The 27,935-nt window shown below is 41.2% G+C and overlaps 1 protein-coding gene across 2 annotated transcripts in view; it reads left to right on the top strand.

The window, feature by feature from the left end:
• Positions 1-27,935, top strand: part of LOC150089331 (CREB-regulated transcription coactivator 1-like) — a 507,055-nt gene that overhangs the window by 287,709 nt on the left and 191,411 nt on the right. Inside the window, exons 9-10 of one of the 2 annotated variants that reach the window (XM_090368506.1) lie at positions 5,060-5,331; positions 16,151-16,332. In XM_090368506.1, coding sequence (XP_090224632.1) covers positions 5,060-5,331; positions 16,151-16,332 — 454 coding nt within the window. Of the gene's footprint in view, positions 1-5,059; positions 5,332-16,150; positions 16,381-27,935 lie in introns of both variants that reach the window. The other variant, XM_090368505.1, reaches the window with a different exon arrangement.

The raw sequence follows: 27,935 nt of genomic DNA, 5'->3' as shown, positions 1-27,935 counted from the left end.
GGTCATCTTCCAAAATTTATCCGGAACTTTTCGAGCAATAGGTCCTTTCAGGTACATTTTCACTCTGCTCTCTTGCAGACATTTGTGCAAAAAGAAGGGATCCCCCAGGGTTCTGTGCTTAGTGCCATGCTCTTCTCCATCAGGATTAATTCAGTTACCAAATGTATTCCTGACACAGTTGAAATATATCTGTACACTGACGATCTGATGATCTCATGCCACTCTCAAAACACACATCTCTTTGAAAGGCAGCTTCAAGGCACAACTAACAAGCATGTTCAGTGGGCAAAAAATAATGGATACAGACTTTCAAACCAAAAAACAACAGCAATTCATTTTTGCTGTAAATGGAATTTACATCCTGATCCAAACTTTACATATTGACTCTCATGCAATTACTTTTCAACAGAGTATTAGATTTCTTCAGCTAATTTTGGATAACTAAGTTTCTTGGAGCATATTAAGCATATTCATACAAACTGTCTAAAGAAGCTGAATCTCCTCAGGGCAATTTCTGCTGTCTGCTGCTACACTTATACTGGTCACTAAGATCCAGGCTTAGACTATGGGTCTCCTGCACATGCCTCAGCTAGAGAAAGTGTATTAAAATGGCTCGACCCAGTACATCACAATGCTCTCCAAATTTCACTAGGAGCTTTTCATACATTGCCAGTTCAGTCTCTCTATACGAAAGCACATGAACCACCTCTATTCCTTCTTCCACATGCTCTGCTATTAAGCTGTGCAGCTAAAATCAGAAGTTTCCCACATCATCCTAAAAGGCAGTATCTATTCACCCCAAAATGGCATAATTTGTAGCAAAATAAACCTTTGCTGAATAAACCATGTGGCATTAGATTACAAAACTTATAAATACATGCTGGGAACTAAATATGAATAACATAACTCTAGATATTAGCATGGCTACATCACCATGGAAAATACTCTTGGCAAATGTTGACAAACACTTCCAACAGTGGGGAAAGAATGCACTTCCAAATTTCAATATTCAGCAAATCCATGCAGTTCACTCTTTTCAGTTCTCTAGTTTTATCCAAATTTACACCGATGGTTCCAAGATAGATAGTAAAGTTGGCACAGCTGCAGTTCTACCAAACATGACAATATCTCAACAGCTCTCTTTGGAGTGCAGCACTTACACTGTCGAACCATGTGCTATCCTGATGGCCTTAGAGAATGTAAAACAGTCTTTATTCCCTCAAACCATTATCTACACCGATTCGTTAAGCACTGTTTCTGCTCTTAAGTGTAAACTTTCTTCCAGTCATCCATTACTACAACAAATTAAAATTAAGTTAGTGCAGCTTCTTGCAAACAGGCAAAAAATAATTTTCTGTTGGGCATTTTGGAATTGTAGGAAATGAACAAGCGGATTTTGCTGCCAAGGATGCCAGTCACATAACATCAGACATCCAGACACCTTACACTGAATTCAAACACATCATACATAGCACTGTTAGAAAAAAATGGCTATCCATTTGGCAGGAGCAAAAAAAGCATTAAAAATGATCACAAGCAGTGGCTATCAAGCCTTTAGAGGCAATAGAAAGGAAGAAGTAGTACTTGCCTTATTGCGGATAGGACATACCCACCTAACCCATAGTTATCTACTTACACAGGATGAGTCTCCACTATGCAGCAACTATCAAACTCAACTCACAATAAACCACTTTATCATTGAATGCTTGAGAGAATGACAAACAGCTTTCTTTTCACATCTATATTCCTCTTATAAACTTACCTTACAGCAGATTCTCAGAGATCGACAAGGTATTAATGATCTTTTTACGTTCCCGAGACTGATAAACAAATATCATTTAATCTGAGTCCTCTTGTTTAATATAATAAACCCAAATAAGACTGTAATAGGTGCATTATGGCCTTAGTAGGCCTCGCACTAATAAAGTCAACAACTCCTTTCTCAATTTTAAATTTGCTACTGTCTCTATCTAGTGTAATAAATGAGGTAACATTCTCACATATTTTCTTCAAAATCATAATGTGTGGGGTGTCTATGCTTTGTCTTTCCAGTGCCCAAACCATTGCCTTATGCTGTATGGAGTCAAATGCCTTTTCATAATCCACAAATGCCAGGCATATTGGTGTTTTATATTCATTTTCTTTCTCCATTAACTATGTTACTGCATGAAGGTGATCCATAATTGAGAATCCTGTCCTAAAGCCAGTTTGCTCTTTCAGTTGATTCTCATCAAGTATTCTTTCTAATCTGTTAATGATGACCCTTGTGAACAAATTATAGATATAGGATAACAAGCTAATTGGTTTATAATTTCCAGTTTCTGATTTGTCTACTTTCTTATGCAGCAAAATTATGATTGCATTATTCCACTCCTTAGGGGTCACACCTTTCCTAATGTATTTTGCGAAGAGTTTTGCCAGTTTCTGTGTTGTGTCTCTTCCTCCTAATTTTAAAACTCTGCAGTAACTTCATCTTAACCTGGGGTTTTTGAGTCTTCATTTTCTTCAATGCAAGTTCTCCCTCATCAGGAAGGATATTGGGTATGCTGTACGTGTTGCAAATTTTTAATCCATCTTCCCCAATGCTGGCATCATTCTCTTGATCCTTATACAATACTTTATGATAGGCTTCTGCTATTTGAATTATGCCTTCTCTGTTATTTGTAAGTACACCACTATTCTTCAGATTCAGTATCATTTTTCTTTCTGTATTACTGATCATGACTACTGATTTAAGTCCTTTGTTTTCCCTTAATGCTTGCTCTACTTTTCTTGTGTTAAGTCTGCTTATGTCCTCTCTGAGTGTCTTTCTAATGGCTTTGCATAACTCTGTATACTCAATTTTGTCCTTGTCGGCATTTATGATGCTCTTGATTTGTTGTCTCCAGTTCCTCATAACAAGTGTTGCTTGACTGTTTTTTTCTTTAGATTTCTTTTTACTTGTAGGTTTCTCCAGCTTTATCAATTTCAGAAAGTTGTTGTATTCCTCATTGATATCTTGGTCCTGAAAGGTCTGCAGAACCTCAAACTTGTTCATAAGTTCCAGTACATATTGCTTTTTTTCCCACTTTTGTTATCTCAAAGATCTTTGTGTTATTTACTCGAGTCAGTTTTTTCCTTTCTTTTCTTACATCTACATCAAGTGTGCATCTTACTATTCTGTGATCACTTCCAACATTCACCTTGTTCAGGATGGTAACATTGTTTACAATATATCTTCGGCTATACTTCTGTTAGTGAGGATGAAATCTATTTCATTGGTTGTTAATCCATTTGGGCTTTTCCAAGTCCACTTTCTGTTCATCCTTTTCTTGAAAAAAGTGTTTATTACTGACATTCCTCGAGATTCTGCAAATTCCATGTCTTTCACCTTTTTTTTTTTTTTTTTTTTGCTGATGCTTTCTGGCATCACATGCCACTATCACTACTACTACCACCTTTTTCATTTCTTTTACCAATTCCAAAATTTCCTTTAGTTTCCCTTTCTGTGCTGTTTTGTCTCTTTCCAACCTTAGCATTGAAGTCCCCATAATGATGGTATAGTGAGTTTTCTGTTCATCTAAAAGTGTTTCAATTTTGGTGTACATTTCTTCAACCTCTTTCATCATCATGGTTCAATGATGGTGCATATATCATTATAACCTTTAGTTTGTACCTCTTAGAAATCCTGAGTAGTAAGTAGTCTTGACGTCCTTGGTGAGGTACTTTTGAATTGCAAAATATTGTTTTTTTATATCTTTATGGACCAGAAAGCCAACTCCACCTTCACTATTTTCACTGTTTCCATTGGTGTTCAGCAGATTTCCACTTGATAAATTTATAAGAGACTAATTTCTTCTTGTTTCAGCCAAGGTGATGATAATACTCCAATTCACATTTTCTAAATCCTTTTCCAGCTCTAATATCCTATCTTCGCCAATGAGCGCTCTAACTTTTTAACAGGCCAAGTTCAGTTTCTGTGCATGGCAGCCTGGTCGTACCCAGAGATTCTTTGCTTCCTCTGCTTCCACTCTGATCCTCTCACTGCCATAAGAGGGAGAGTGAAAGCCACTCTGGACTGAGCACCATTTATTTCATTGTGTTGTCATATTTAATCAGTTGCTAGAGGGTTTGGTCTGTTCCTCTTCTCGCTGACCAGGCGCCTTGAAGAGAACCACTCTACACGTTCATTGCCACCAAAGTGTTGAAACCAGCGAGAAGGTGTGCACGAGTGGATTTTAGGGAGGCAAGCCAACTGGACTTCTCCAACATCTTCTAAAATAGAAAGATATTGGATCTGTCAGTGTTTTAGACTGAGCGTCTGATAACACGCAAGAATGCCTGTTCCCCTCCAAGTATTGCAGTTTCCTTAGACTAGGCACCTGTGAGGTGATCTGATTGATGTGTATAAGGTCTTCAATGGTTTGAGCTTGAATGGCTCAGTGCTGATGGGAATCTTTCTCTTGCTCAGATTACACACATTAGGGAGCATAAATTCAAATTGAGTTAAGTCAGTTGTAGAACAGATTTGCAGAAATTTGCTCTTAGCCAACGGGTTGGTTGATTGCTGGAATAAAGTTCGATCTGTTATTGTGAAAGATAGCTTAAATAAATTCAAGAAAGAACTGGACAAACTTTTGGAGCGAATTGATGGGTGAAATGGGTAAGGGTTTTTTTTTTTTTTTTTTTGGCTGATGCTATATAAGCTTGGTTTCTTGCATCATATGCCTCTACTAAGGCCAGTGCTAACATCACATCTGATGATGGGATCGTGAAAGAAACCCAAAATATCACACTTATACTAAGTTTAGGGCTATGGTTGAAGCTTAAATTAATAACTAAATTTGAATTACCCACATGGTAAAAGAGTAGTTCATTTAAAATATTAATCTGTGCTGTATGTTGATCATAACAAGAATAAATCATCACCCCCTTTCTCTTTATAACTGAATTTCACTGTATCTGTAATTTATATTGCTATAATGTTGCATATATATATATTTTTTTTTTTTTGTTTCTAATATGTCTGTTAACTGCCTTTTTCTTTCTCTCTCTCTCCCTCTCCCCTTTCATTTTTAAGTATTTACCCATCTCAGGAAGAATCCAACGTTGTACATGTACCTATAGCAAACAATACTGGATCCCTCCCAGATTTAACCAATATTCATTTTCCACCCCCCTTGACAACACCACTTGATGTAGAAGATCAGGCTGGAGGAAACTCATCATATAGTCAACAGCAGCAAGCACAGCAGCAGCAGCAGCAGTCACAACAAAATCCTTCCCACTCAAGCTCTTCCACTCTTTCTCCTCCATCTTTAGCCCCTCAACAGCACCACACTCACGTTTTAGGTATGTATCAATCTTTGTATTAGTCAAGTATGATAACAATTTTTGCAAAAAGATAGATATGCTATATAACTAAAAAAGTATTTGGAGACATGCTGGTAGTTGCAAAAAACAGCTCTTAATATGAAAGGTGTAGGACAGAATTTGCTTTCATTCTTCTAGCAAAGCAGCTGCAAAAGCCAGTTTGGAAGAATGCCATTTTGATTGTGGCCTGTTCTGACATTCCAAAATTTCTTTGTGGTGTCAGACACCAAAGGATCAAGTCTAAACCAGCTGAAACAGTCTCATACCATCAGACTGCTTTTGCCACACTTCATGGTCAGGATGAGATACTCAAGTAGGAAGCACTCTCCAGGCAATTTCCAAACTCAAACATATCCACCATAATTAAACACTGTCAAGTGAGATTGACTCTGTGGTACCTTCTGCCACTATTTTGAGTCCATGAAAATCAGGAATAAACCATTCAAAATGCCATTTCACATTGGTGACCATGACATTATACTAATTGCAGTGCCTTTTGCAGGTGACCTGCAAGGCACTGCAATTAGTCAATTAGAGGCATGAATGAACCCTTTTATGGTTTTTTCAACATATTCCATAAGTTTATGAGGCTGTTCAGGCTTTCCCCCCCACAGTTTTCTTCCGTCTTTGAATAACATCTAACATAATTAGTTAGGTGGTTCAGAAAAGTTCCATTTGCAAACACAGTAAGGGCTATACTAGATGGACACTTAAAGCGCCAGTGTCAGCTGGAATTGTAAATGCCTCCAAAACAGCAAACTAAACGTAGCGTTTCTAACATCAGATTGTTTCAAACTAAAAGGGACATTTCTAATATTGCATTGGATACCACCAGCGTCTCACTTTTTCTAGTCTCATTTTCAAGATGGATGTTGTTCAAGTTAGATGTATTATGTATTTATGTATATAGTTGATTGCAAGTAGAAAGAGAAAACAATGATGGTGGATTCATCCAGCAAATTCAAATAGGTTAAAAACAGTACAGTTTTATATTATGTTTGAAACACTAGGTGACATTGATCACAATGTACCGATATGGGAATTACTTAAAGATGTAACTACCATCAACACTAAAGGGAAGGGCTTTTGCTTTCGTAAAGGTGACTACAGAGGTCTCAGACAGTTTTAAATTCTGTACAGTGGGATCAACTGATGATGTTACCAATGTTGAATTCTAAATGAGAAGACTTCAGGGACTTAATCTTGGAGGCTGCTAGGCTTTTTATTCCTACTAAGAAATACTGTTCAAGGTTCAGGCTTAAATGGATGTCAGATGAATTAATGAGGCTTGTGGCAGAGAAGAAAAATGTATGGGATGCATATAAATTATCAGGTGACACAGAAGCCTATGGCAGATATAAGCCTGTCTGTAATCAAGTCATAAAGGAGGTTAGGCAGGTGAAAGCAAATTATGAGAAATCTTTGGCAAAGGATGCAAAGAAAACAGCAAAGAGCTCTTTACTTATGTCATCTTTAAAAGGAAAGGGATGAATCAGATTGGACCACTAAACATAGATGAGTTGACTATTGATGATTATGCTCAGGTAGCTGATAAATTGAATGAGTATTTTGCATCTACATTCACACATGTGGAGTTATTCAATGAGGGGAATGCTAGAAGTTTATCAAACTCTAACAGGGAGCTAAGTGATTTTCTGATAACTGAGAGCAAAATGGAGGAGAAATTGTTGAAGTTAAACATAAGGACGGCACCTGGGATGGATGGATGGGATCTATCCAGTTATATTAAAGGATGCAGCAAAGGAAGTAAGCAAACCCTTTGCCATAATTAAGAGAGCTTCTTTGGACTCAGGGGAGATCCCCATGGACTGGAGGTCTGCAAATGTATCACCAATTCACAAAAGAGGTTCAGAAGTAACTATAGACCTGTAGTTTAACGTGTTCCGGGGAAAATAATGGAGTCACTGGTTAAAGAAGCATTACAGGATTATCTAGACAAGACTGAAGTTATAGTTAGGACACAGCATGGGTTTCTTAAAGGGAGGTCTTGCCTGACCAATCTGATTGCATACTATGATGTGGTCACAAAGGAATTGAATGTCAAAAATAATTTTGATATCATATACTTGGATTTCAGGAAAGCTTTTGATACTGTTGCACATGTAAGACTACTATACAAATTAGAGAAGTATGGCATTAAGGGTAAGTTGCTACAATGGATAAAGGGATTGTTGAGTGGGAAATGACAGAGAGTGGTAATCAATGGACACTGGTCTTCGCAGACAAATGTTATTAGTGGAATTCACCAGGGTTCTGTGCTGGGCCCATTGTTGTTTTATGTATTCATCAGTGATATTGATGAAGGTATATCAGGATTAATGTCCAAGTTTGCAGATGATAGAAAGATTGGCAGAGTTGTTAACGACAGTAAAGACAGTATGCTACTCCAACTGGATCTAGATAAGTTGGACAAATGGGCTGAAAAGTGCCAACTGAAGTTTAAAATTGACAAATGCAAAGTACTGCATATGGATAGCAGTAACCCAAGAGAAAAGTACAAACTGTGTGGTACTACACTCAGGGAAGTGGAAAGTGAAAAAGACCTGGGGGATAATTTTGCAGTCAAATATGAAGTTTGCTGAGCAGTGCAGATGGTCTGGCTGCCAGTGCAAGTCTTGGAGTCTTGTCAATGATATATAGGAATTTTGCTAGCAGGGACAGGGAGGTGATTATCCCATTATACAAGGCAATGGTCAGGCCCCCACAGGTCTGGATGCCTCATTTTAGGAAAGATGTAGAGTTGCTAGAACGAGTACAAAGAATGGCAACAAGATTGGTGAGGGGCACAAAGGGGTGCACTTACCAAGAAAGCCTTTAGTTCTGCAAGCTGCACCACCTGGAGAGTAGGCGCTTGCAAGGTGATCTGATTGAGGTGTATAAGGCCTTGAATGGGTTGAGCAAGCTGAATGTAAATGGGATTCTTTCTCTTGCTCAGATTAAGAACCTGAGGGGGCATAGATTCAAATTGACAAAAGACAGTTGTAGAATAGATGTGCAGAAATTTGCCTTTAGCCAGTGGGTAGTTGATTGGTGGAACAGACTTTCATCTTGTTGTGGAAGTTGATAGCTTAAATAAATTTAAGGCTGAACTGGACAGGCATTTGGAAAGAATGGACGGGTGAAATGGGAGGTTGTTTTTTTTTTTTGGTGATGCTGCATAAGCTTGCTTTCTTGCATTATATGCCTCTACTAATGCTAATTACAAAGTAGTTGTTGTAGGCATCATTTGCTCTTTCTCATATTGTTCTCTGCCTTCACGACGAGTTGCCATGATATTGCACTACCTCGAATAAGTAACGCTTCACTAATAGAGAAGACTATTGTTACTTATTCTCAGTGAGTACCACCACCCAGACATGTTTCAAGGCTATTGGCCTATCATCAGTGGGTGGGCAGGTACCCTGGTATTGCAGACATGACGACCCAGTTGTGAAGATAATCACACAATATGAGAGATGCCAAAAAGTGTATATGACAATATTTAAAATAACTAAATGCACAAGGCATAATACATTAAGAGTTTAATATCTATATAATATTGGTGTGTGGATACACCATAGACAACTCTTAAGAAACTACAAAGTAGTTGTTGTAGGCATCATTTGCTCTTTCTCATATTGTGCTCTGCCTTCACGACGAGTTGCCATGATATTGCACTACCTCGAATAAGTAACGCTTCACTAATAGAGAAGACTATTGTTACTTATTCTCAGTGAGTACCACCACCAGACATGTTTCAAGGCTATTGGCCTATCATCAGTGGGTGGGCAGGTACTCTGGTACTGAAGGCAGAGCACATGATTTGAACATTTTTAAAAATTCAAATTTTGAATGAAGATTTCTAATGAAACAACTTAATTTGCTGTTAAATAGAGCTTTTCTTTGTACAAATGAGCTGGCAATGCCATTTGTTTTTATAAGGGACATAGCTTTTGGACTGACTGAAAATTTAATATGACCATACCCATCAAAAAATTTGAGAAGTGAGTGAAGAATTTTCAATTATAGATGTATTTGAGCAAGGCGACTTATAAAATGCACATTTTGAATACTGACGAATAAGTTGCACATTTTTCACTCTAGCTATTACTGAATCCCCACTCTGCTATCGAAATAAAAAAAAAATTGTTGCATTTTGCATACTTTTATGAGAAGGGATGGATATGTTTTTGAAGACACATTAACTTGTGAGATGGAAGAGGGAGTGGAAACGACAGCAGTTGGAGAGTTTTTTTCAGGCGTGACAATAAGGGATTCCTTTTTACATATTTCAATGGTGTTGGCACCTTTTCATGGCTAAATACTATAATATAATTACAATAAAATTTATCCAATGTTTTAGAATAAATATTAGTATTTAGTCGAAAATTAAATTTCTGAGAAATAAGAAGCTATGTACAACAAATTTGAATTAAATGTATATGGCAATCAAAAGATTTTTTTAATACTTTCCCTCACCTCTAAATGTCATTAAAACCCTTTGTTAGTTCTGTGGGGTAATCCTTTAATGCCGTGTTGAACAATGCGTGCCTCCTTTTCCACCTCATAAATAAATTTATTGGTGTCAAACATCATCTTCTCCAAATAATAATAAACAAACGGATGAAGGCCTAGCCGACCGGGCTAGCCAGATAGGTAAAGTGCCTGCCTGGCAACCCAAAGGTATAGGTATAGGTATATTTGGGTCTAACGGCTCCTGGGATTTCTCCCATCTCCGCATATGTACACTGTATCGGACAAGCCAGGGATTTAAAAGTATATGGGTCATGTGGTATTTAGCATGTTGTGCCCTTGTTCATCCGGCCTGTTAGCCGCCGGGCCCCTAATGGGACCCGACGTTACCATACCTCGCCACGGGGAGGCCGGCCGGGTGTTACCTATATAGTACTCTGGCAGGCCCTGCCACCTACTTTCCTGGGATTTCAGTGGCTAGAACCTTAAAAAAAAAAAAAAAAAAAAAAAAGTGCTGTTCGAGGTTAGTTATTAGCATTTGTTAGAATAATTTAGATGCTTGCGAGGGGCTATACGCTGAAATAATATTTTCTATATGCCTAAATGGGTCGGGCAGGAAATTTTGATGTAGTTAAATTTGGACGCGTAGGGCTGAAAATGCTGTGAAAGTCAACAGTGAAGGGGGTGTGAAGACTGGAGGGAAGAAAAGGAAGTATGGGGCCGATGAAGAGGATGGCCCCGGGATTGCAGTGGAGCAGGCCTGTGCTCCACCAGAGGGAAGATATTTGGGGAAGGGAAGGAGTGGGGGCAAAGCCCCCCTCTCCCCACTAGAAGGGAAAGAAAGCACCGTTCAAGAGAGAAACAGTGTATGTTGAGTCATATGACAACCTTGGATGTCCTTTAGTCCAGGTGCCCAACAGGGCAAGATGGGGTTCTTCTGGTCTTCTATGGTGTCTTTGAACAAATTGAGTCAGAGTCTTAGTTGTGTTTCCATTACTCTGGGCCATTGAGGGATGGCTGTTGTCTCGTGATTTGTGAACTTTTGGAATACCTCCACTCAAGGGGAGGGTAGGGTCCGTTGTCTTGTGAACAGATTTTGCGCAAAAAGTGTGAATGCTGTGTAGGTCTCTTCCTCTTGTAGAACGATGTCCTCCTGGTTTCGAAGAAGAGAGTGAATCTTGGTGTATAGTTGACATCTGAGGTCCTCGTATTGGTCACACTCGTATACCAGGTGCTCCGAGGACTCCTCCTGTCCACAGGAGCACTGCGGAGTAGCTGCGATTCCAAAGTCATATAGCCTCTTTCTAAATGAGCCATGTCCGGTCAATAGGTAGGTAGTTTTGAGTCCGGGCGAAAACCAGGCTGGGGAGAGTGGATAAACTTGTCCTACATCCGGTATAAACTTCTTAGTAATGGAGCCTTTGTTAGTGAGGTTCCAGCGATTTTGCCATAGTCTGTGGTGAATCTTATATGTGAGACTATTTTTCCTTTGGAATGTTGGTACAGCAACCCCCAGCACGCAATCTCCAAGTCCAGGGGAAGGCATCCCGCCAGTACCTGGAGCGCGTGGGTGCTCACAGTGCAGCAAGCTCTTGTCATTATGAGCAATATCGATCGGTGTGTCATCTCCAGTTTTTTCTTGTTGACAGCTGTGCTAGTCTTTGTGTACCAGGCCCCAGCTGCATAGGCTAGGGCTGGGATAAAGAATGTCTTATAGAGGATGCCAAGGGCCCTCTTCTTCAGGCCCCAATCTTTCCTAGTGACTCTGGCCAGTAGGCTCGCATCATATCTTCTTATTTTTGTTCTCAGGTAGCAGAGATGTGGGCTGAAGCTAAGGTTTCTGTCAAGTATCACTCCGAGGTATTGACATTTGGGTTTTAACATTTGGAATATCCAAATTAAGGAACTCGTCTAGGACCAGGTTCCACAAGAGTGGCCCCAGGACAGAACCCTGAGGGCAGCCCCTGTGGACCGGCCTAGAAACAGAGGCGTATGGAGTGGTAACAGTGATTTGCCTGTTTTCAAGATAGGATTTGAGGCATCGATATAAGTCTCCTGTGATATGAGCCTTCCAGAACAGCAGGCCACCAGAGAGAATCAAAGGCTCCTGCGAAGTCAATCGATATTAGGAGGAAGTATTTTGTGTTGCAGTTTTTAGCTGTTTCAATAATATTTTCCAGAGCCTCTACAGCCGAGTGCCCCTTCCTAAAGCCATATTGATTAGGCGACGTGAGGTTTGATTCTTGGAAGTGGTTCTCGATTCTTTGGTAGAGAAGGCGCTCGAAGAGCTTGCTGAAGATTGACAGCAAGGTGACTGGCCTATACGACCCTGGCATTCCTTGTGGTTTCGTCGGGTTTTTTAAAATAAGTTTTATTCATGCCGTTTTCCATGAGGCCAGGAAGTGGCCCGCCGAGAGACATCGGTTGAGGAGTCCCAATATTGTGTTCTGTATAGTTTCTACCACCACCTTGAGCATCTCGGGCTCAATTTGATCTATACCAGGGGTCTTTCTATTTTTCATTCTTGCTGCTATGCTGAGTTCCATTGGTGAGAAGGCAGGTTCAACAGCTGTGGTTGTGTATGTGTTATTGTTCTCACATAGTTTTCTTTGTTCCTGGGTTTGAGGCTCGGTTGCAGGAAGGAAGATATGGTCCAAGATATTGTCAATAGAGGATTTCCATGTTCTGGTATAGGTTTCCTGAGCTGTCTCGTTTGCCTTTACGACTTCCCCTCTGGGGAGTTTGTTTGTGGTGACCCGATACACCACTCCCCAGGGGTTAGCATTTCCTTCTATATTTACTAGGTTTTCCCATGAGGCTTTCTTTCTTTTCTTTATTTTAGCTGTGTAGTCATTTCTGACCTCACGGTACTGTTGCCGCAGTACATCAACCTCTGCCTGTGGCCAGGATCTACGTGCCCTCTGAAATGCCTTGCGGGCACTATTTACCCTTTTCCGGAGATCTGTGAGCTCGGGCGACCACCAAGGAACGGCTTTGAGGGAGGGCATCTTCTTCTTGATGGCTATATCTGCCGCTTCTGTGATTATTTTTGTTACCTCTCGCTGATGCCGGTCTAGGTTGAATTCATTGGGGTGGAAGTTTTCTGCCTTCTCCGTTAGCAGCTGCTTAAAAAGTTTCCAATCCGCTTTTGATATGGCGTATCTTGGTAATAAAAGTCGTGTGACATGTTGCATTTGGAGTGATCGGTGGAGGTTGTAAGTTAACACTCTGTGATCTGAAGTGGTCCAGTGTTGTTGTACCTCCCAAGGAGAGAGGTGTCCTGCTATGGAATGACTTGCAAGGGTTAGGTCGATATTAGCTTCCCACATAGTGTTCGAGAAGGTGTGGGGCTGGTTTGGTCTGTTTAGAATGGATAGGTCGCTGCTTGATATGTACTCCTCTAGGCGCTGGCCTTTGTTTGTTCCTCTCCGTTCTGGTGTCTCACTGTGCCAGGCAGGTGATCTGCAGTTTGCATCAAGGCCTAATATAAGTTTGGCGTTTGGTAGTTGTTGCTGCAGATTCTGAAGATATTGTATTGTAGGGAGTATGTCTTCTCCTGGTCGGGCATAGATGGATACTACGTAAAATTCCCCTAGGGATGATGCTATATGGGTGCAGACTGCCCAGTTTGTGCACAGGTCTGTTATCTTAGTTACAGTGAGGTCAGGATTACAAACAGCGATGGCAGCTTAAGGAGTTTCACCATCCACTTGGACAATTTTAAACTGTAGTGGGTACCCTCTAACTTGATATTTATGTGTATAGGGCACTTGTAGAAGAAGTAGGTCTAGCTTCTCTTCTTTAGCTTTCTTAACTAGCTGTGCTACGACAGCCTTGGAGCATTGTGCATTGTGTTGTGCTATCTTCACCTTTGACATGTTATAGTAGTTGTTATTACTCTCCTGAATTGATTCTCAATTGTTGTGCACCCTTTGCTTTAATGTAAACAGGGCATTTACTGTCCCTGATAGAATGATCTGATTGTAACTTCATGGCCCTACAGTTTGCACAAACCGGGGTTTCCGCTTTTTTTGGGCAATTCTTATATTCATGCCCAGTGTTGGCACAATGACCACAAGTGGGTTGCGACTGCTTGCAGGTGTGAGTCGTGTGGCCAAAGCGACAATACCGGAAGCATTTGGGAACAGCCACATGCTCTCTGAAACGGTGGCTGCCCCAGTTTACATAGATTCTGGACTGTTGGCTCAGGATTTTCCAAGTGGCCGGAGACAGTTCAATGATCCAGTTAGCAGAATTTCCATTTCTGGGCTTTGTTTTATACCTTAGTATAATATGTTGTCTTGGCTCATCGCCTGTGAGTAGCTGATGGCAGTTTTTGGTATAAATCTCCTGAACAAGTTCTTCTGGGGTCACGTCTTTGTCGATGCCTAATATTAGTATGCTTGGCCCTTTCTCTTTAGGAGGTTCAGCTATGAGGCCTAAGGAGGGTATTTTAGGATTTTGTAGTATTCCCCGTAGATCTTCCTCTGTGTCAGTCTGAATTATAACTCTAACGTTTCTTGTCTTTCTGACAGATCTAATCTTCGTGTGTTTGAAGTCATCCTTAAGCTTTTCGATTACTGTTTGTTTCACTTCCTCACTCATTTGGTGGACTTCACTTGACGTTGGTTTCAATATTATTAGGTGTGGTTTGGTGATCGGGGTTTTCTTGGGGGCTATTCCAGCCTGACCTGCAGGACGATTTCCATTTGTAGCGTTGATGTTGTTCCTCAGCGCCTGTGAATAAGTGGGAGCGCACTGTAGCATGTGGTTTGCCCCACTGTTTTGGAGGACCTCCAATTTTGCTGTGGCAGTTTCCTTCTCTAGCTGAGTTTGTACCAGGATGGTCTCCATTTTCATCCAAATGGAGACGATCTCTGTGCGGAGAACAGCTGTAATCCTGTTGGTTGGCTCCTTAAAGAGACTCTCCAAGCAAGGGACTGCTCCAGGATGGTTCCTTCCGGGAGAGCTGGGTCCATAGGGGTCTCTTGTAGTTTATCCCATGGCTTTCCTGAGGCTTTGTCATTTTGGGTGGTAGTTTGCTCTGTGGATTCCTTGTTTTCGCTTTGGGAGTGAGTCTTCCTATCAGTGTTCGGTACAACATATTTCTTGTACTTCCGCTTGGAGGCGGAAGCTCCAGATTGCGTGGATTCAGAGTCCTCGTATCAGTCCACTATGACCGGGTCATCACTGTGAGCTGTCTGCGAAATAGGCACTCCAGAATAGGTTGCAGGTTTGAATCCCGCCTCAGGCTTGGATCAGAGTAAAATGCAAAAACTTTGGGAGGTGCATTATGGCCACAGAAGCCAATGCGCCAACAACTACTGGAAAAAAAAAAAAAGATGAAGGCCAACCACCTCATGCACAGGGAGAATTTCTTCTCAGGCAATGTAAATGCCAAGTAGCTGGCAATTTTAACGCCTCCGACGGTGTCAGCAGTACTGAACATCAGCTAAGGTTATCCTACCTGGCGTTGAAGTGCCTGTCTAGTTTTCATGCCCTTTCCCTCTACTTTCCCGGTTTTACAGGGCATTGGAAGCACCGTCGAATGCCACATAAAACCAGGCATTCTAAGGTGTCTCCAACAGTGCCCTTTAAGTGTCCTTCTAGTATAGCCCTAAAGTTACTGATGTGGCATCTCCCACCATCTTCTTGTGTAAGTTCTAAGTTTTGGTTAACAACCCATTTTTGCTTCTAATGAACTGTGATGCACAAGCAGGTCCACAAGATTTATATTGATATGTTTTGGGTTAGTATGCCTTCATGGAGAACTTCTTGCCCAATACATAATATTTGTGAATGGGTTACTTTTGTTCATATATTATATATACTGTATTTACTTACTAATTTATATCAGTTAAACAGGGCACATAAATTCCTTTAAAAAGGGGGGGGGGGCTAGTTAACATCCAGTGTTACAGAAAATCAAACCAGATCTGTTGCAGAAGGTCTTATATTTTCAAAAGATGAATGGTATGCTGTTTTGCTTCTGAAAGAGAAAAGGAAACTTTCACCCTGCAGTGGGCTCTTAACTGCTAAAAATTTTTAATGCTTAATGACACCTTTTTGTGGAAGTATGTTAGTAATCATACGTAGATGTTTACTGTGTAACAGTATACTGATGCAGTGAAATTATTGTTCTGTGGACATTATATTAATGTATATGCTAATGGGTTAACATAAAATAACAGCCTATATTTCCTCTCAAATCATATATCACCATACCAATGCAGTATTTTGTATGTTGCAGTTATTAGTGCATTTAATGTGTATGCTGCTGCTGCATTTTGTTACTAACAGCCTTACCTGAATTTATATGTTTTAGGGCCTAGTGTCAGTGGAGGGACTTTAATTCAAGCTGGAGGTGGTAGTGGAAGTGGCAGCCGACATTCAAGTCCAGGACCATCACCTTCTCCCTCTTCTCGGAGGCGGCACCACCATACTCTCACTAATCTTGTCATCGGAAGTGGTAGTCCTCGTCATCATCACCATTCAACACAACAGCAAGTACGTTTTATGCCTATTAGGCATGACCCACCCCGGATTACAGTGGAGGTAGGATAGACACCAAAGGTGGCTCTTGAGAATAATTTTATTCCACTCCTATTTCTCCTTTTTTCTTCCGAACTTGATGCTGTGGCTTCTCAAATTTTCTCTCTGGGTGTGCAATCTTTCTCTCATCTAAATTTCTTTATGCTACTCTGCAAGCATCTTTCATGTGAGCTTCAGTATTGGTTTGATTTTTTTTGTTTTAAATTAGTAATTTAATTTGGATGGTTTTAATTTGATAATGTTATGTTTTTAGTTTAGATGAGAAATGAATTAGATTCCTAACAACCAAAGAGCAATGACCCAGCTAGTTATATATACTATACGAAGCATAGTACTTGAGTGTCTGAATTGTCCCAGCACCACTTCTTCCCCACACTCTCTGAAAAAGGTTAGAGTTTCATTCCCATCCGAACAGAAGATATTTTTGTGTAATTTTTTTTTTTTTTTACATTGTGGTCAAACTGATATTGCTGCATGCATTTTTTTTTTTTTTTCCCCTTTAATTTTAATAATCCTTGATATTTCGACTTAAAATTCAAACAGCAAAGTTACCAGAGAAGGTTATCACAGTTTACTAACACAGTATACTGAAGCTTCATAGTTTTAGATGCCTTGATGTTTATTATTAACCATCAGCCAATGTGACTGAAGTGTTTGTACAAAGCCAGTTTAATAAAATAATATATTGTTCATAATATAAATAGTAATCAAAATTCTAAAAACTTTTATATTTCAGCTTATCATTATAGTTAGACTTCAAGGTCTGCATGAAAATAACACTGTGCTTCTCATCTTAATGCTTCTACTAACCTTTTTCTGCTAAAACCAAAAGCCACACTCGTTCTCCTACCCCACCACTGCCAGATCATAAAACGTTTATTTCCCTTTTCTATTCTTTAAGACTCAAGAGTTTGTGTATTGATTTATTATGGTATTATATGCTGATTGGCCATTTTTATTAAGTGCATTCCCCATCATCCATAGCTCTGCCAGAGATAGTGTAAAGTATGTGTATCAGACTATATAAAGCAGGTAGCCACACACTAAGGGATAGTTTATAGGTAGAGTTCACTGATAAAATATACTGAGCTAACTCTGTTGTTACCTCAGTATCTTTTATCATGGTGTGATAGATGGTATCAGATGTGCTGGTGCAAATGTCATTGGATGCTATGCCTCAATTCTGCTGTGATGTTTACACATGGTTGTGTGTTGAGTCTACAAAAAATTGTCCAGCAACCAAAACATATTCACTCAATGGCCCTGTAAATTCACAATTCTTTTCATGCTCCAACAGCTTGTTGAGAAGCTGCTGGAGGATGAAAAGAATCATGCAGCTTAGAAGATTAGCATTAGTAGAGGCATATGATGCAAGGAAGCAAGCTTATACATCAGCCAAAAAAAAAAAAAAACCCCTTCCCATTTCACCTATCCATTTACTCCAAATGTTTGTCTAGTTCTGCTTTGAATTTATTTAGCTGTCCACTTCTACAATGACAGGTGGGAGTTTGTTCCAGAAATCAACCACCCACTGGCAAAAGGCAAATTTCTGCAAATCTATTCTACTACAACGATTTGAATTTATGTCCCCTCAGGTGTTTAATTTGGACAAAAGGAAGAATACCATCACCATTGAGCTTTCTCAAACCATTCAAGGCATTACACACCTCAATTTGCAGGTGCCCTCTCTCTCTCCAGACACTGCAATTTGCAGAACTTAAGCCTTTTTTGGTAAGAGCACCCCCCTTTGTTCCCCTCACCAATCTTGTTTCTCTTCTTTGTACTCTTTCTATCAACTCTACATTGTTCCTAAAATGAGGCCTCCAGACCTGTATACAGTACTCAAGGAATGGCCTGACCATTACCTTATACAAGGGGATAATCACCACTTTATCCCTGCTACAAAAATTTCTGTATATCATTACAACACACCATGAGCTACTCTTGCACACTGCATGCACTGCTCAGAAAACTTCATATCTGACTGTGCAATTACCCCAGGTCATTTTCATTCTCTACCACCCTATGTGTAATACCACACAGTTGATACATTACTCTGGGGTTACCCATATGCTGTACTTTACATTTGTCAATGTTAAACTTCAGTTCCCACCTCTCACCCCATCTATTCAACATTTCTAGATCCTGTTCCAGTAGCGTACTGTCTTTACTGTCATTAACAACCCTGCCAACCTTTGTATCATCTGCAAACTTAGACATTAATCCTGATATGCCTTCATCAATATCATTGATGAATACACAAAACAACAATGGGCCCAGCACCAAACCCTGGGGAACTCCACTAATTACATTTGTCCATGAAGAGCAGTGGCCATTGATTACCACTCTCTGTTGTCACCCATTCACCATCCTTTATCCCTAGTAGCAATTTGCCCCAATGCCACACTGCTCAAAAACCTTCCTAAGATCCAAGTATATGATATCAAAATTATTTTTTGCATCCAGTTACTTTGTGACTACATCATAGTATCCAGTCAAATTGGTCAGACAAGACTTCCCCTTGACAGACCCATGCTGTGTCTGAACTATAACTTAAGTCTTGTCTAGATGATCTTTCAGTGCTCCTTTGACCAGTGCCTCCATTAATATTCCCTGAACAGAAGTTAAACGAACAAGTCTGTAATTACTTGTGTCACCATTCTCCTCCTTTGTGAATTGGGGTCGCATTTGCACATCTCCAATCTATGGGTACATCCACTGAGTCCAAGGAAGCTCTGATAATTATGGCTAAGGATTTGCTTACTTCCTTTTCTGCCTCCTTTAATATAACTGGATAGATCCCATTAACTCCAGATCTCTTTCTTATGTTTATCTTCAACTGTTTCTTCTCCACTTTGTCTCAGTTATTACAAAATCATTTAGTTCACCACCAGAGTTTAATACACCTCTGGCATTTCCCTCTCTGAAGAACTCCTCATGTGTAAATGTAGATGCAAAATACTCATTCAGTTTGTTAGCTACTTGAGCAGGTTCATCAACAGTTGAACCATCATTATCAAGTGGACCAATCTGATTCAACCCCTTCCTTCTAGAGTACACATAAGTAAAAAACTCTGCACTTTTTCTTTGCATTCTTTACCAAAGATTTCTCATATTCTGCCTTTGCCTGCCTAACATTCTTTTGATTACAGACCAGTTTATATCCATCATAGGCTTCTGTGTCACCTGTTAGCTACACTTGCACACCACCTGCACTGCTCAAAATGAGAGCTTCCTTGGAATCAGGGGAGGTTCCTATGAATGGGAGGTGTACAAATGTATCACCAATTCACAAAGGGGTTCAAAAGGTGACACAAGTAACTATAGACCTGTTAGTTTAACTTGTTCCAGGGAAAATAATGGGATCACTGGTTAAAGAAGCATTGCAGGATCATCTAGACAAGGCTGCAGTAATAGGTAAGACACAGCATGGGTTTCTTAAAGGGAGGTCTTGTCTGACCAATTTGATTGGATACTATGATGTGGTCACAAAGGAACTGAATGCTAAAAATAATTTTGATATCATATACTTGGATTTCGAGAAAGCTTTTGATACTGTTGCACATGGAAGACTGCTGTAAAAATTGGAGCGGTATGGCATTAAGGGTAAGTCCCTACAATGGATAAAGGAATGGTTGAGTGAGAGATGACAGAGAGTGGTAATCAATGGACACTGCTCTTCATGGACAAATGTTATTAGTGGAGTTCCGCAGGGTTCGGTGTAGGGCCCATTTTTGTTTTCTATATTTATCAATGATACTTATGAAGGTATCAGGTTTAATGTCCAAGTTTGCAGATGATACAAAGGCTGGCTGGGTTGTTAACGAGAGAAAAGACAGTATGCTACTCCAACTAGATCTTGATAAGTTGGGAAAATGGGCTGAAAAGTGGCAACTGAAGTTTAACATTGACAAATGCAAAGTACTCCATATGAGTAGCAATAACCGAAGAGAAATGTACCAACTATGCGGTACTACACTCAGGGAAGTGGAAAGTGAAAAATACATGGGGTAATTGTGCAGTCAAATATGAAGTTCGCTGAGCAGTGTGGCGCCTCCGTAGCCAGGTTGGCAGGAGCAGCAGTGCGCAGCACATGCTTCTTGATTAGACCGGGGTTCGAGCCCGTGAGCCACCAAATACAGAGGATGCGGAAAGGTCAGGGAATGACCATCGCATATCCCCGGAGCAATATGGCCTTAGTTGCTAATGCTCCTAAAAAAAAAAAAAAAAAAAAAAAAAACAAACAGCTGAGCAGTGCAGAGGGGCTGCCAGGGCAGTTCATGGAATCTTGTCAGTGATATATAGGAATTTTGCTAGCAGGGGCAGGGAGGTGAATATCCTATTGTACAAGGCAATGGTCAGGCCACACCTAGAGTACTGTGTACAGGTCTGGAGGCCTCATTTTAGGATAGATGTAGAGTTACTAGAACGAGTACAAAGAAGGGCAACAAGATTGGTGAGGGAAACAAAGGGGTGCTCTTACCAAGAAATCCTTAAGTTCTGCAAATTGCAGGGCTTGGAGAGTAGGCACCTGCGAGGTGATCTGATTGAAGTGTATAAGGCATTGAATGGGTTGAGCAAGCTGAATGCTGAAGGGATTTTTCCTCTTGCTCAGATTAAGAACATAAGGAGGCACAGATTAAAATTGAGGAAAGACAGTTGTAGAATAGATGTGCGGAAATTTGCCTTTAGCCAGCGGGTAGGTGATTTGAACAGACTTCTATCTTTTGTTGTGGAAGTTGGTAGCCTAAATAAATTTAAGGTTGAGCTGGACAAGCATTTGGAACAAATGGAGGAGTGAAATCGGAGGGTTTTTTTTTTTTTTTTTTTGGCTAATGCCAAAAAAAAAAAAAAAAAACATTTGCTGTTGGCCCATTTTAGAAGCCAGAATTTGGCAGAGAATATTCTTTTAATGTTGGATTCGGCAAAGAATATTCTTTTAATGTTGGATTCGGCAGCCAAGGCCCATATCTCCGAAGCATACAGTATTTTTGGGTAAAGGATTGATACGATGTATCTTTTTACCAGTTGTGGGTCGGTGGTGTGGAGCAGCTGTTGTTTGGCGACCCAGCGTAGTGAATTCAGCCTCGACTGTATGATGTTTACGGGATTGTTGAAAGATAGTTTGGAGTCGAAAACAACCCCCAGATCTTTGTGCGTTTGAACACTTGGAACTGAGGAGCTGTTAAGCCCAGGCTCCAACGTTGTTGGGCTCCCCTTTAGTGAATAAATTATTTGTGCCGATTTTAAGGGGTTGATTTGGAGGTTGAAGGTATTGAGGTAGTCATCCATGTCCTGCAGTTTGCTAGTGATTTGCTGAGTGGTTTCGGCTGCCGAGTTGGATGCCGATATCCTAGTAAGGAGCTTGACACCGTCAGCATATGTGATCCAATTGCACTTGTTGGTCACAAACGGCACCATGATTGCTGAGAAGAGAAGAGAATGCCAGACAAGACCCCCCCCCCTTGAGGCATACCGGCAGTAAGGTTTTTGTTCCGATCTTTAGAACAAGGGTCCTCTTCGATAGGAGAGATTCTAGGAACGAGAGAACATCGCCGCGAAAATTGAAGTAGTTTTCTAAGAGACGTAGGAGATTAGGTATATAGATGGCATCAAATGCGGAATGGATGTCAAGATATATAAATGACGATTCCTGTCTTTGTTCTAAAATGTGCAGAGTGGTTGTCGCAAGGTTAGTTATAGTTGACCTTCCTGATATCCCATAGTGTATTTGCTGAGGACTGTCACAGAGAATTTGATGGGTGACAGACGGTAGCAGTGCTTTCTCCAGAATTTTTAGCAATACAGAGGCGCAAGCGATGGGCCTATGTTGGCTTGGGAGCGTCAATTGTTGATGCTTAGGAAGGGGCCAGACAGAGTACCTGTTCCACTGGGGTGGAAAGAAACTTCGAGGCATCTGTTGTATAGGTTGAGGAGTGAATCGATGATGAAGACGCTTACGCATTTGATTATGAACTGGGGGATGCCATCGTCACCGGTGGTTGTTGTGAGAGGGAGAGTATTAATGCCCTGCATCAGTTGTTGCTTGGAAATTCGGATTGTAGCAAGACTCTCAGTGGGATGAGAGTGGTTGAGGAGTGGCAGATTAGGTAGAGCTGGAGGTTGATTAGAAAATCTGGCAACGTAGTTGAGCTAGTCAATTGGGTCGATGTTGCTGGAAGAACTAGCCTTTGTTCTAAACTAGTCTAAAAAGAACTAGCCTTTTTAGGGTTCTTTCGAGGTGCTTTTTAATTGCAGCTGATTTGTTTCTGTTGAATTCGGCCCTGGCTTTGGAGAATGAAATGCGGTCTTGGACATCGCTGAAAGCTTTCCACTTGGCGTGTAGTAATTGTTTGTAGTGGAAACTTTGGTTGAGCTGGGGAGTCCACCATGCTCTGGAGCACGGAGTAATACTGACTGTCTTGGTAGCGGTGTGAAGGGCTATGGTATTGATCCATTTGGTCATTAAATCGATTGCGAGGCTCAGTTCACATCCATCTAAGATGTTCCATGGGACTGTGGATGCAGCTTCAATGCAGAGTGCTGGATTCAGAAATTTTGGAGCGGTGACCTTTTTCACAGATTTCATTTTGGGGGTATTGAAATATTTTTTGGGTAGAAGAGCTGTAAATATGATTGGTTGGTGGTCTGATTGAAACATGTTTGCTGTGGTTTCTTCAAGTTGGCATATTGCTGAGGAATAGACTATGTCCAGTAGGTTTTGGTCTCTTGTTGTCTGGTAGTTAACTTGGAATATTTGGATTGATTGGAGAGATTCTGTGAGACAACTTTTGAGGTGTTGGGTAGATGGCGGGAGATTGAAGTCCCCATATACGATATGAGTGGCTGCTGGGTAGAGATTATTTATTAACCAGTTAGTGGCTTCGTCGATGGCCATCATAGTTGGTGTTGGAGGAAGGTACAGGGATGCGACGTCTATAGTGGTACCTTGATGTTCCAGAGTTATCATTAAGGCTTCCACGTCTTGAGAGATACTTGAGACAGAGTGTACGATGGAGAACTTTATCGTATTGAAAATTATAGCAACTCCACCCCCTCTGCAGTTATCGCGAGAGGCAGCCAGTACATGAACGCCTGCAGGAATGGAGCAACTTATATCTGTCTGGTTTGCCTCTAACCACATTTCAGCAAGGCACAAGATGTCTAGTGAGTTTTAGAGTAGAATCTCTTCCAGTGTATTAAGTTTATTTCTTAAGGACCTGATATTCTGGAACATTACGCGGATGGTAGGAGAGGTTGTAATGCTAATCCTCACGGGAGGGAGCCTTGCTTCCCGGCTGTGAACAAGTAGAGGCTCTCGATAATGAGAGATCGGGACAGGGATGAGGCGACCTTGGGTTCTCTCGTGTTGGAGGACGGTATTACCAACCTTGGGCAGAGTTTGTTCCAGTATGTTAGTGTGGGAAGATTCTGGTGCTGGCATCCTTTCTGGGAGGCAATTATAATCGCCAAGTCAGCTGTGACTGCGGTGGGAGTACTTTTGTCGGGTCTGAGTAGTCGCTTTAGGTTTTGAGGTTGATTGATAGTGAACAAATGGCCTGATCCTCATTCCGACAGGCCAAATGGTGATGCTTCCTCTCAGGTCTACTTGCTGTCGGCTACAATCAATTTTGAATGCAGCATATTGTTGACTCCTAGTTTGTAGTTTGTGTACAGTTGGCTGTAGATTCAGCTCTTCATATATAACCTGTTTGACTAGTTCAGGGGTTGTGCATGGATCCAGTCGAGATATGAAAAGGTTGGTTGTACTGTTTCTGGTAGTGTCTTGAGTACCCTGAAAGCTCGTAGCTTGGAGTTTATTGCTGTGCCATACTTTACAGAGCTTCTCTGAGTGTGGGTTTCTTGTCTGGTATCGCCGTTTAGTGAAGCTGCTACAGATTGGCAGCACTGTTATCGTGCTTGTCATTCGTCTGATTTTGAATTGTGTCGATTGAGCTCGCTTGGCCTTTGACGTGGCTTGATGAGGTTGTCGGTATATTTTCTTGACTGCGTTCGGAAGTCAGCGATGGATTTAGGTCACTGTCAGGGATTGAAGTTTGGAGGGAACTGTGCGATTTTATTGCGGTGCATATTAGAGCTTGACCTTTGATGGTTTTGCCCCTATTGCTCATCTCGGAGGCCAGGATTTCCGCGTATGGCTTATCCCAGGGGGGACTCTGAAGATTGCGCATCATGGGTGTTTCTTAGGGCTGTGCAGCCATGTTGGGGTGATGCTGTTGTATCAGCAAATTTGCACATCATGCTTTCCAGTGTGTGAGAGTTGGCTTGCAGACTGGCATTGATTTCATGACTTGTTAGGCAACTAGTTATTTTCCCTATGAGGACTTCCACTATTTCGTTGATTTTGCTGTCAATGATTTGCTTTAGGGATGACTTTAAGTATTGAATGTTAATTTCTGGTTCGGTTTGGCACTCTTTTAGGGGTAAAGGGAAGGGTTATTGCTTTCGTAAAGGCGACTACGATGGACTGAGACAGTATTTAAATTCTATACAGTGGGACCAACTGATGATGTTACCAACAGCAAATGCAAAATGGGAAGCATTCAAAGAACTTATCTTGGAAGCTACTAGGCCTTACATACCAACTAAGAAATATCGTTCAAGGTTTAGGCCTAAATGGATGTCAGATGAACTGATGAGGCATATGGCAGAGAAGAAACATGCATGGGATACATACAAATTAACACATGACACAGAAGCCTGTGATAGATACAAGTTGATCTGTAACCAAGTTACAAAGGAGGTTAGGCAGGCGAAGGCAGATTGCGAGAAATCTTTGGCAAGGGATGCAAAGAAAAACAGCAAAGAGTTCTTTACTTATGTAAACTCTAGAAGGAAGGGGATGAATCAGATTGGTCCACTTGATATCGATGGGTCAACTGTTGATGATCCTGCTCAGGTAGCTAACAAACTAAATGAATACTTTGCATTGACATTCACACATGAGGAGTATATTTAGCGAGGGGAAAGCCAGAGGCGTATTCAACTCTAGCAGTAAGCTAGAGAATCTTGTAATAACTGAGAGTAAAGTGGAGGAGAAATTGTTGAAGATAAACACAAGAAAGGCACCTGTGGTGGATGGGATCTATCCAGTTATATTAAAGGAGGCAGCAAAGGAAGTAAGCAAACCCTTAGCCATAATTATGAGAGCTTCCTTGGACTCAGGGGAGGTACCCACAGACTGGAGATGTGCAAATGTGATACCAATTCACAAAGGAGGATCAAAGGCTGACACAAGGAATTATAGACCTGTGAGTTTAACTTCTGTTCCAGGAAAATTAAAGGAGGCACTAGTTAAAGAAGCACGGCAGGATCATTTAGACAAGACTTCAGCTATAGCTCGGACACAGCATGGTTTTGTTAAGGGGAAGTCTTGGCTGACCAATTTGATTGGATACTATGATGCAGTCACAAAGGAACTGGATGCAGGGAATAACTTTGATATTATATACTTGGATCTTAGAAAGGCTTTTGATACTGTTGCACATGGAAGACTGCTGCAGAAATTGGAGCAGTGTGGCATTGGAGGCAAATTGCTGCTGTGGATAAAGGGGTGGCTGAGGGGGAGAAGACAGAGAGTGGTAATCAATGGACACTGCTCGTTGTGGATTAATGTTATTAGTGGAGTCCCTCAGGGCTCAGTGTTGGGTCCATTATTGTTTTCTGTATTCATAAATGATATTGATGAGGGTATATCAAGCTTAATGTCGAAGTTTGCAGACGATACAAAGTAGGCATGGTTGTCAAGGACACTACTGACACATGCTGCTGCAACAGGATCTGGAAAGGTTGAGCAGATGGGCTGAGAGGTGGCAAATGAAGTTTAACTTTGATGCTGCATAATCAATGGACACTGCTCGTTGTGGACTAATGTTATTAGTGGAGTCCCTCAGGGCTCAGTGTTGGGTCCATTATTGTTTTCTGTATTCATAAATGATATTGATGAGGGTATATCAAGCTTAATGTCGAAGTTTGCAGACGATACAAAGTAGGCATGGTTGTCAAGGACACTACTGACACATGCTGCTGCAACAGGATCTGGAAAGGTTGAGCAGATGGGCTGAGAGGTGGCAAATGAAGTTTAACTTTGACAAATGTAAAGTACTACACATGGGAAACAGCAACCCCAGAACAACGTATCAACACTGTGGTACTACACTGACAGTAGTAGAGAATGAAAGGGACTTGGGGGTGGTTGTGCAGGCAGATATGAAGTTCTCTGAGCAGTGCAGACGGGCTGCAAGAGTAGCTCATGGTGTATTGTCAATGATATATAGGATTTTTTCTAGCAGGGATAAGGAGGTGATTATTCCCTTGTATAAGGCAATGGTCAGGCCATACCTAGAGTACTGTATACAGGTCTGGAGGCCTCATTTCAAGAAGGATGTAGAGCTGCTGGAACGAGTACAGAGAAGGGCAACAAGATTAGTGAATGGAACAAAGGGGTGCTCTTACGAAGAATGGCTTAAATTTTGCAAATTACAGTGTCTGGAGACTAGGCACCGGCGAAGTGATCTGATAGAGGTGTATAAAGCCTTGAATGGTTTGAGCATGCTCAATGCTGATGGGATTCTTCCTCTTGCTCAGAATAATCACCTGAGAGGGCATAAATTCAAATTGAGGAAAGACAGATGTAGGATAGACGTGCGGAAATTTGCCTTTAGCCAGCGGGTGGTTGGTTGGTGGAACAGACTTCCATCCCTTGTCGTGGAGGTTGATAGCCTAAATAAGTTTAAGGCTCAGCTGGACAGGTATTTTGAACAAACAGAGGGGTGAAGTGGAAGTGGGTTTTTTTTTTTTTTTTTTTTTGGCTGATGCTGCATAAGCTTGCTTTCTTGCATCAAATGCCTCTACTAATGCTAATGCTAAGTCTTCGGACCTCCGCGCAGGTGCGCTTTGGCTATTTTCAGATATTGGCATAATATAAGCTGTCTGAGGGGTTGCTGAAGATGCATGCGATGCGGGCAGGTTCAGGTGGCCTGGTGTTGGTCTCTGTGAGGTGTTATATCTGTAACGATGGTGTCAGTCTTGTAGATATTATCGATCATATTTTCTTGCAGCTTGGCATAGTGCTGAGTATTATCAAGTGGTGACGCAACTTCCGTGAAGTCTGCCTCGCTGGGCTGTGTGTGGCGAGTTCTGTGAATTGTTGTTGGAAATTTTCGGGTTGTCATTGTGGCCTAATGAGCGTAGCTTCTTGCAGCACGATCCCTTGAATTTCAGTCTGGCTACCATGGAAAGTTTCTTCCATCTGGATAGGGACAGGCCTTAACATCCGGGACAGATGGGGGTTATCACAGGTGGTACAGAGGATGACGTCACCAGCCAAATGATAGCAGAGGGCACATTTCTGTGTCGAGTTTAGGGGTTTTCCATTTCTGTTAATATTTGGGAGGAAAGCAGTGGGGATATTCAATAGACGGGCGTTTGCGTAGTCTACGTGGATGTCTTCCTGTGAGTTGGCTTCAGGCTAGGGGTTGCAAACTTTCCACACAGTCGAATAGTACGGCAAGCAGAGTCAGCGGGAAGCTGAGTGA

The sequence above is a fragment of the Mastigoproctus giganteus genome, chromosome 2 (genome assembly GCF_048544385.1).
Source record: "Mastigoproctus giganteus isolate SK-2022 chromosome 2, ASM4854438v1, whole genome shotgun sequence".
Lineage (NCBI taxonomy): Eukaryota > Metazoa > Arthropoda > Arachnida > Uropygi > Thelyphonidae > Mastigoproctus > Mastigoproctus giganteus.
This window is presented reverse-complemented; position numbering and strand designations above follow the sequence as displayed.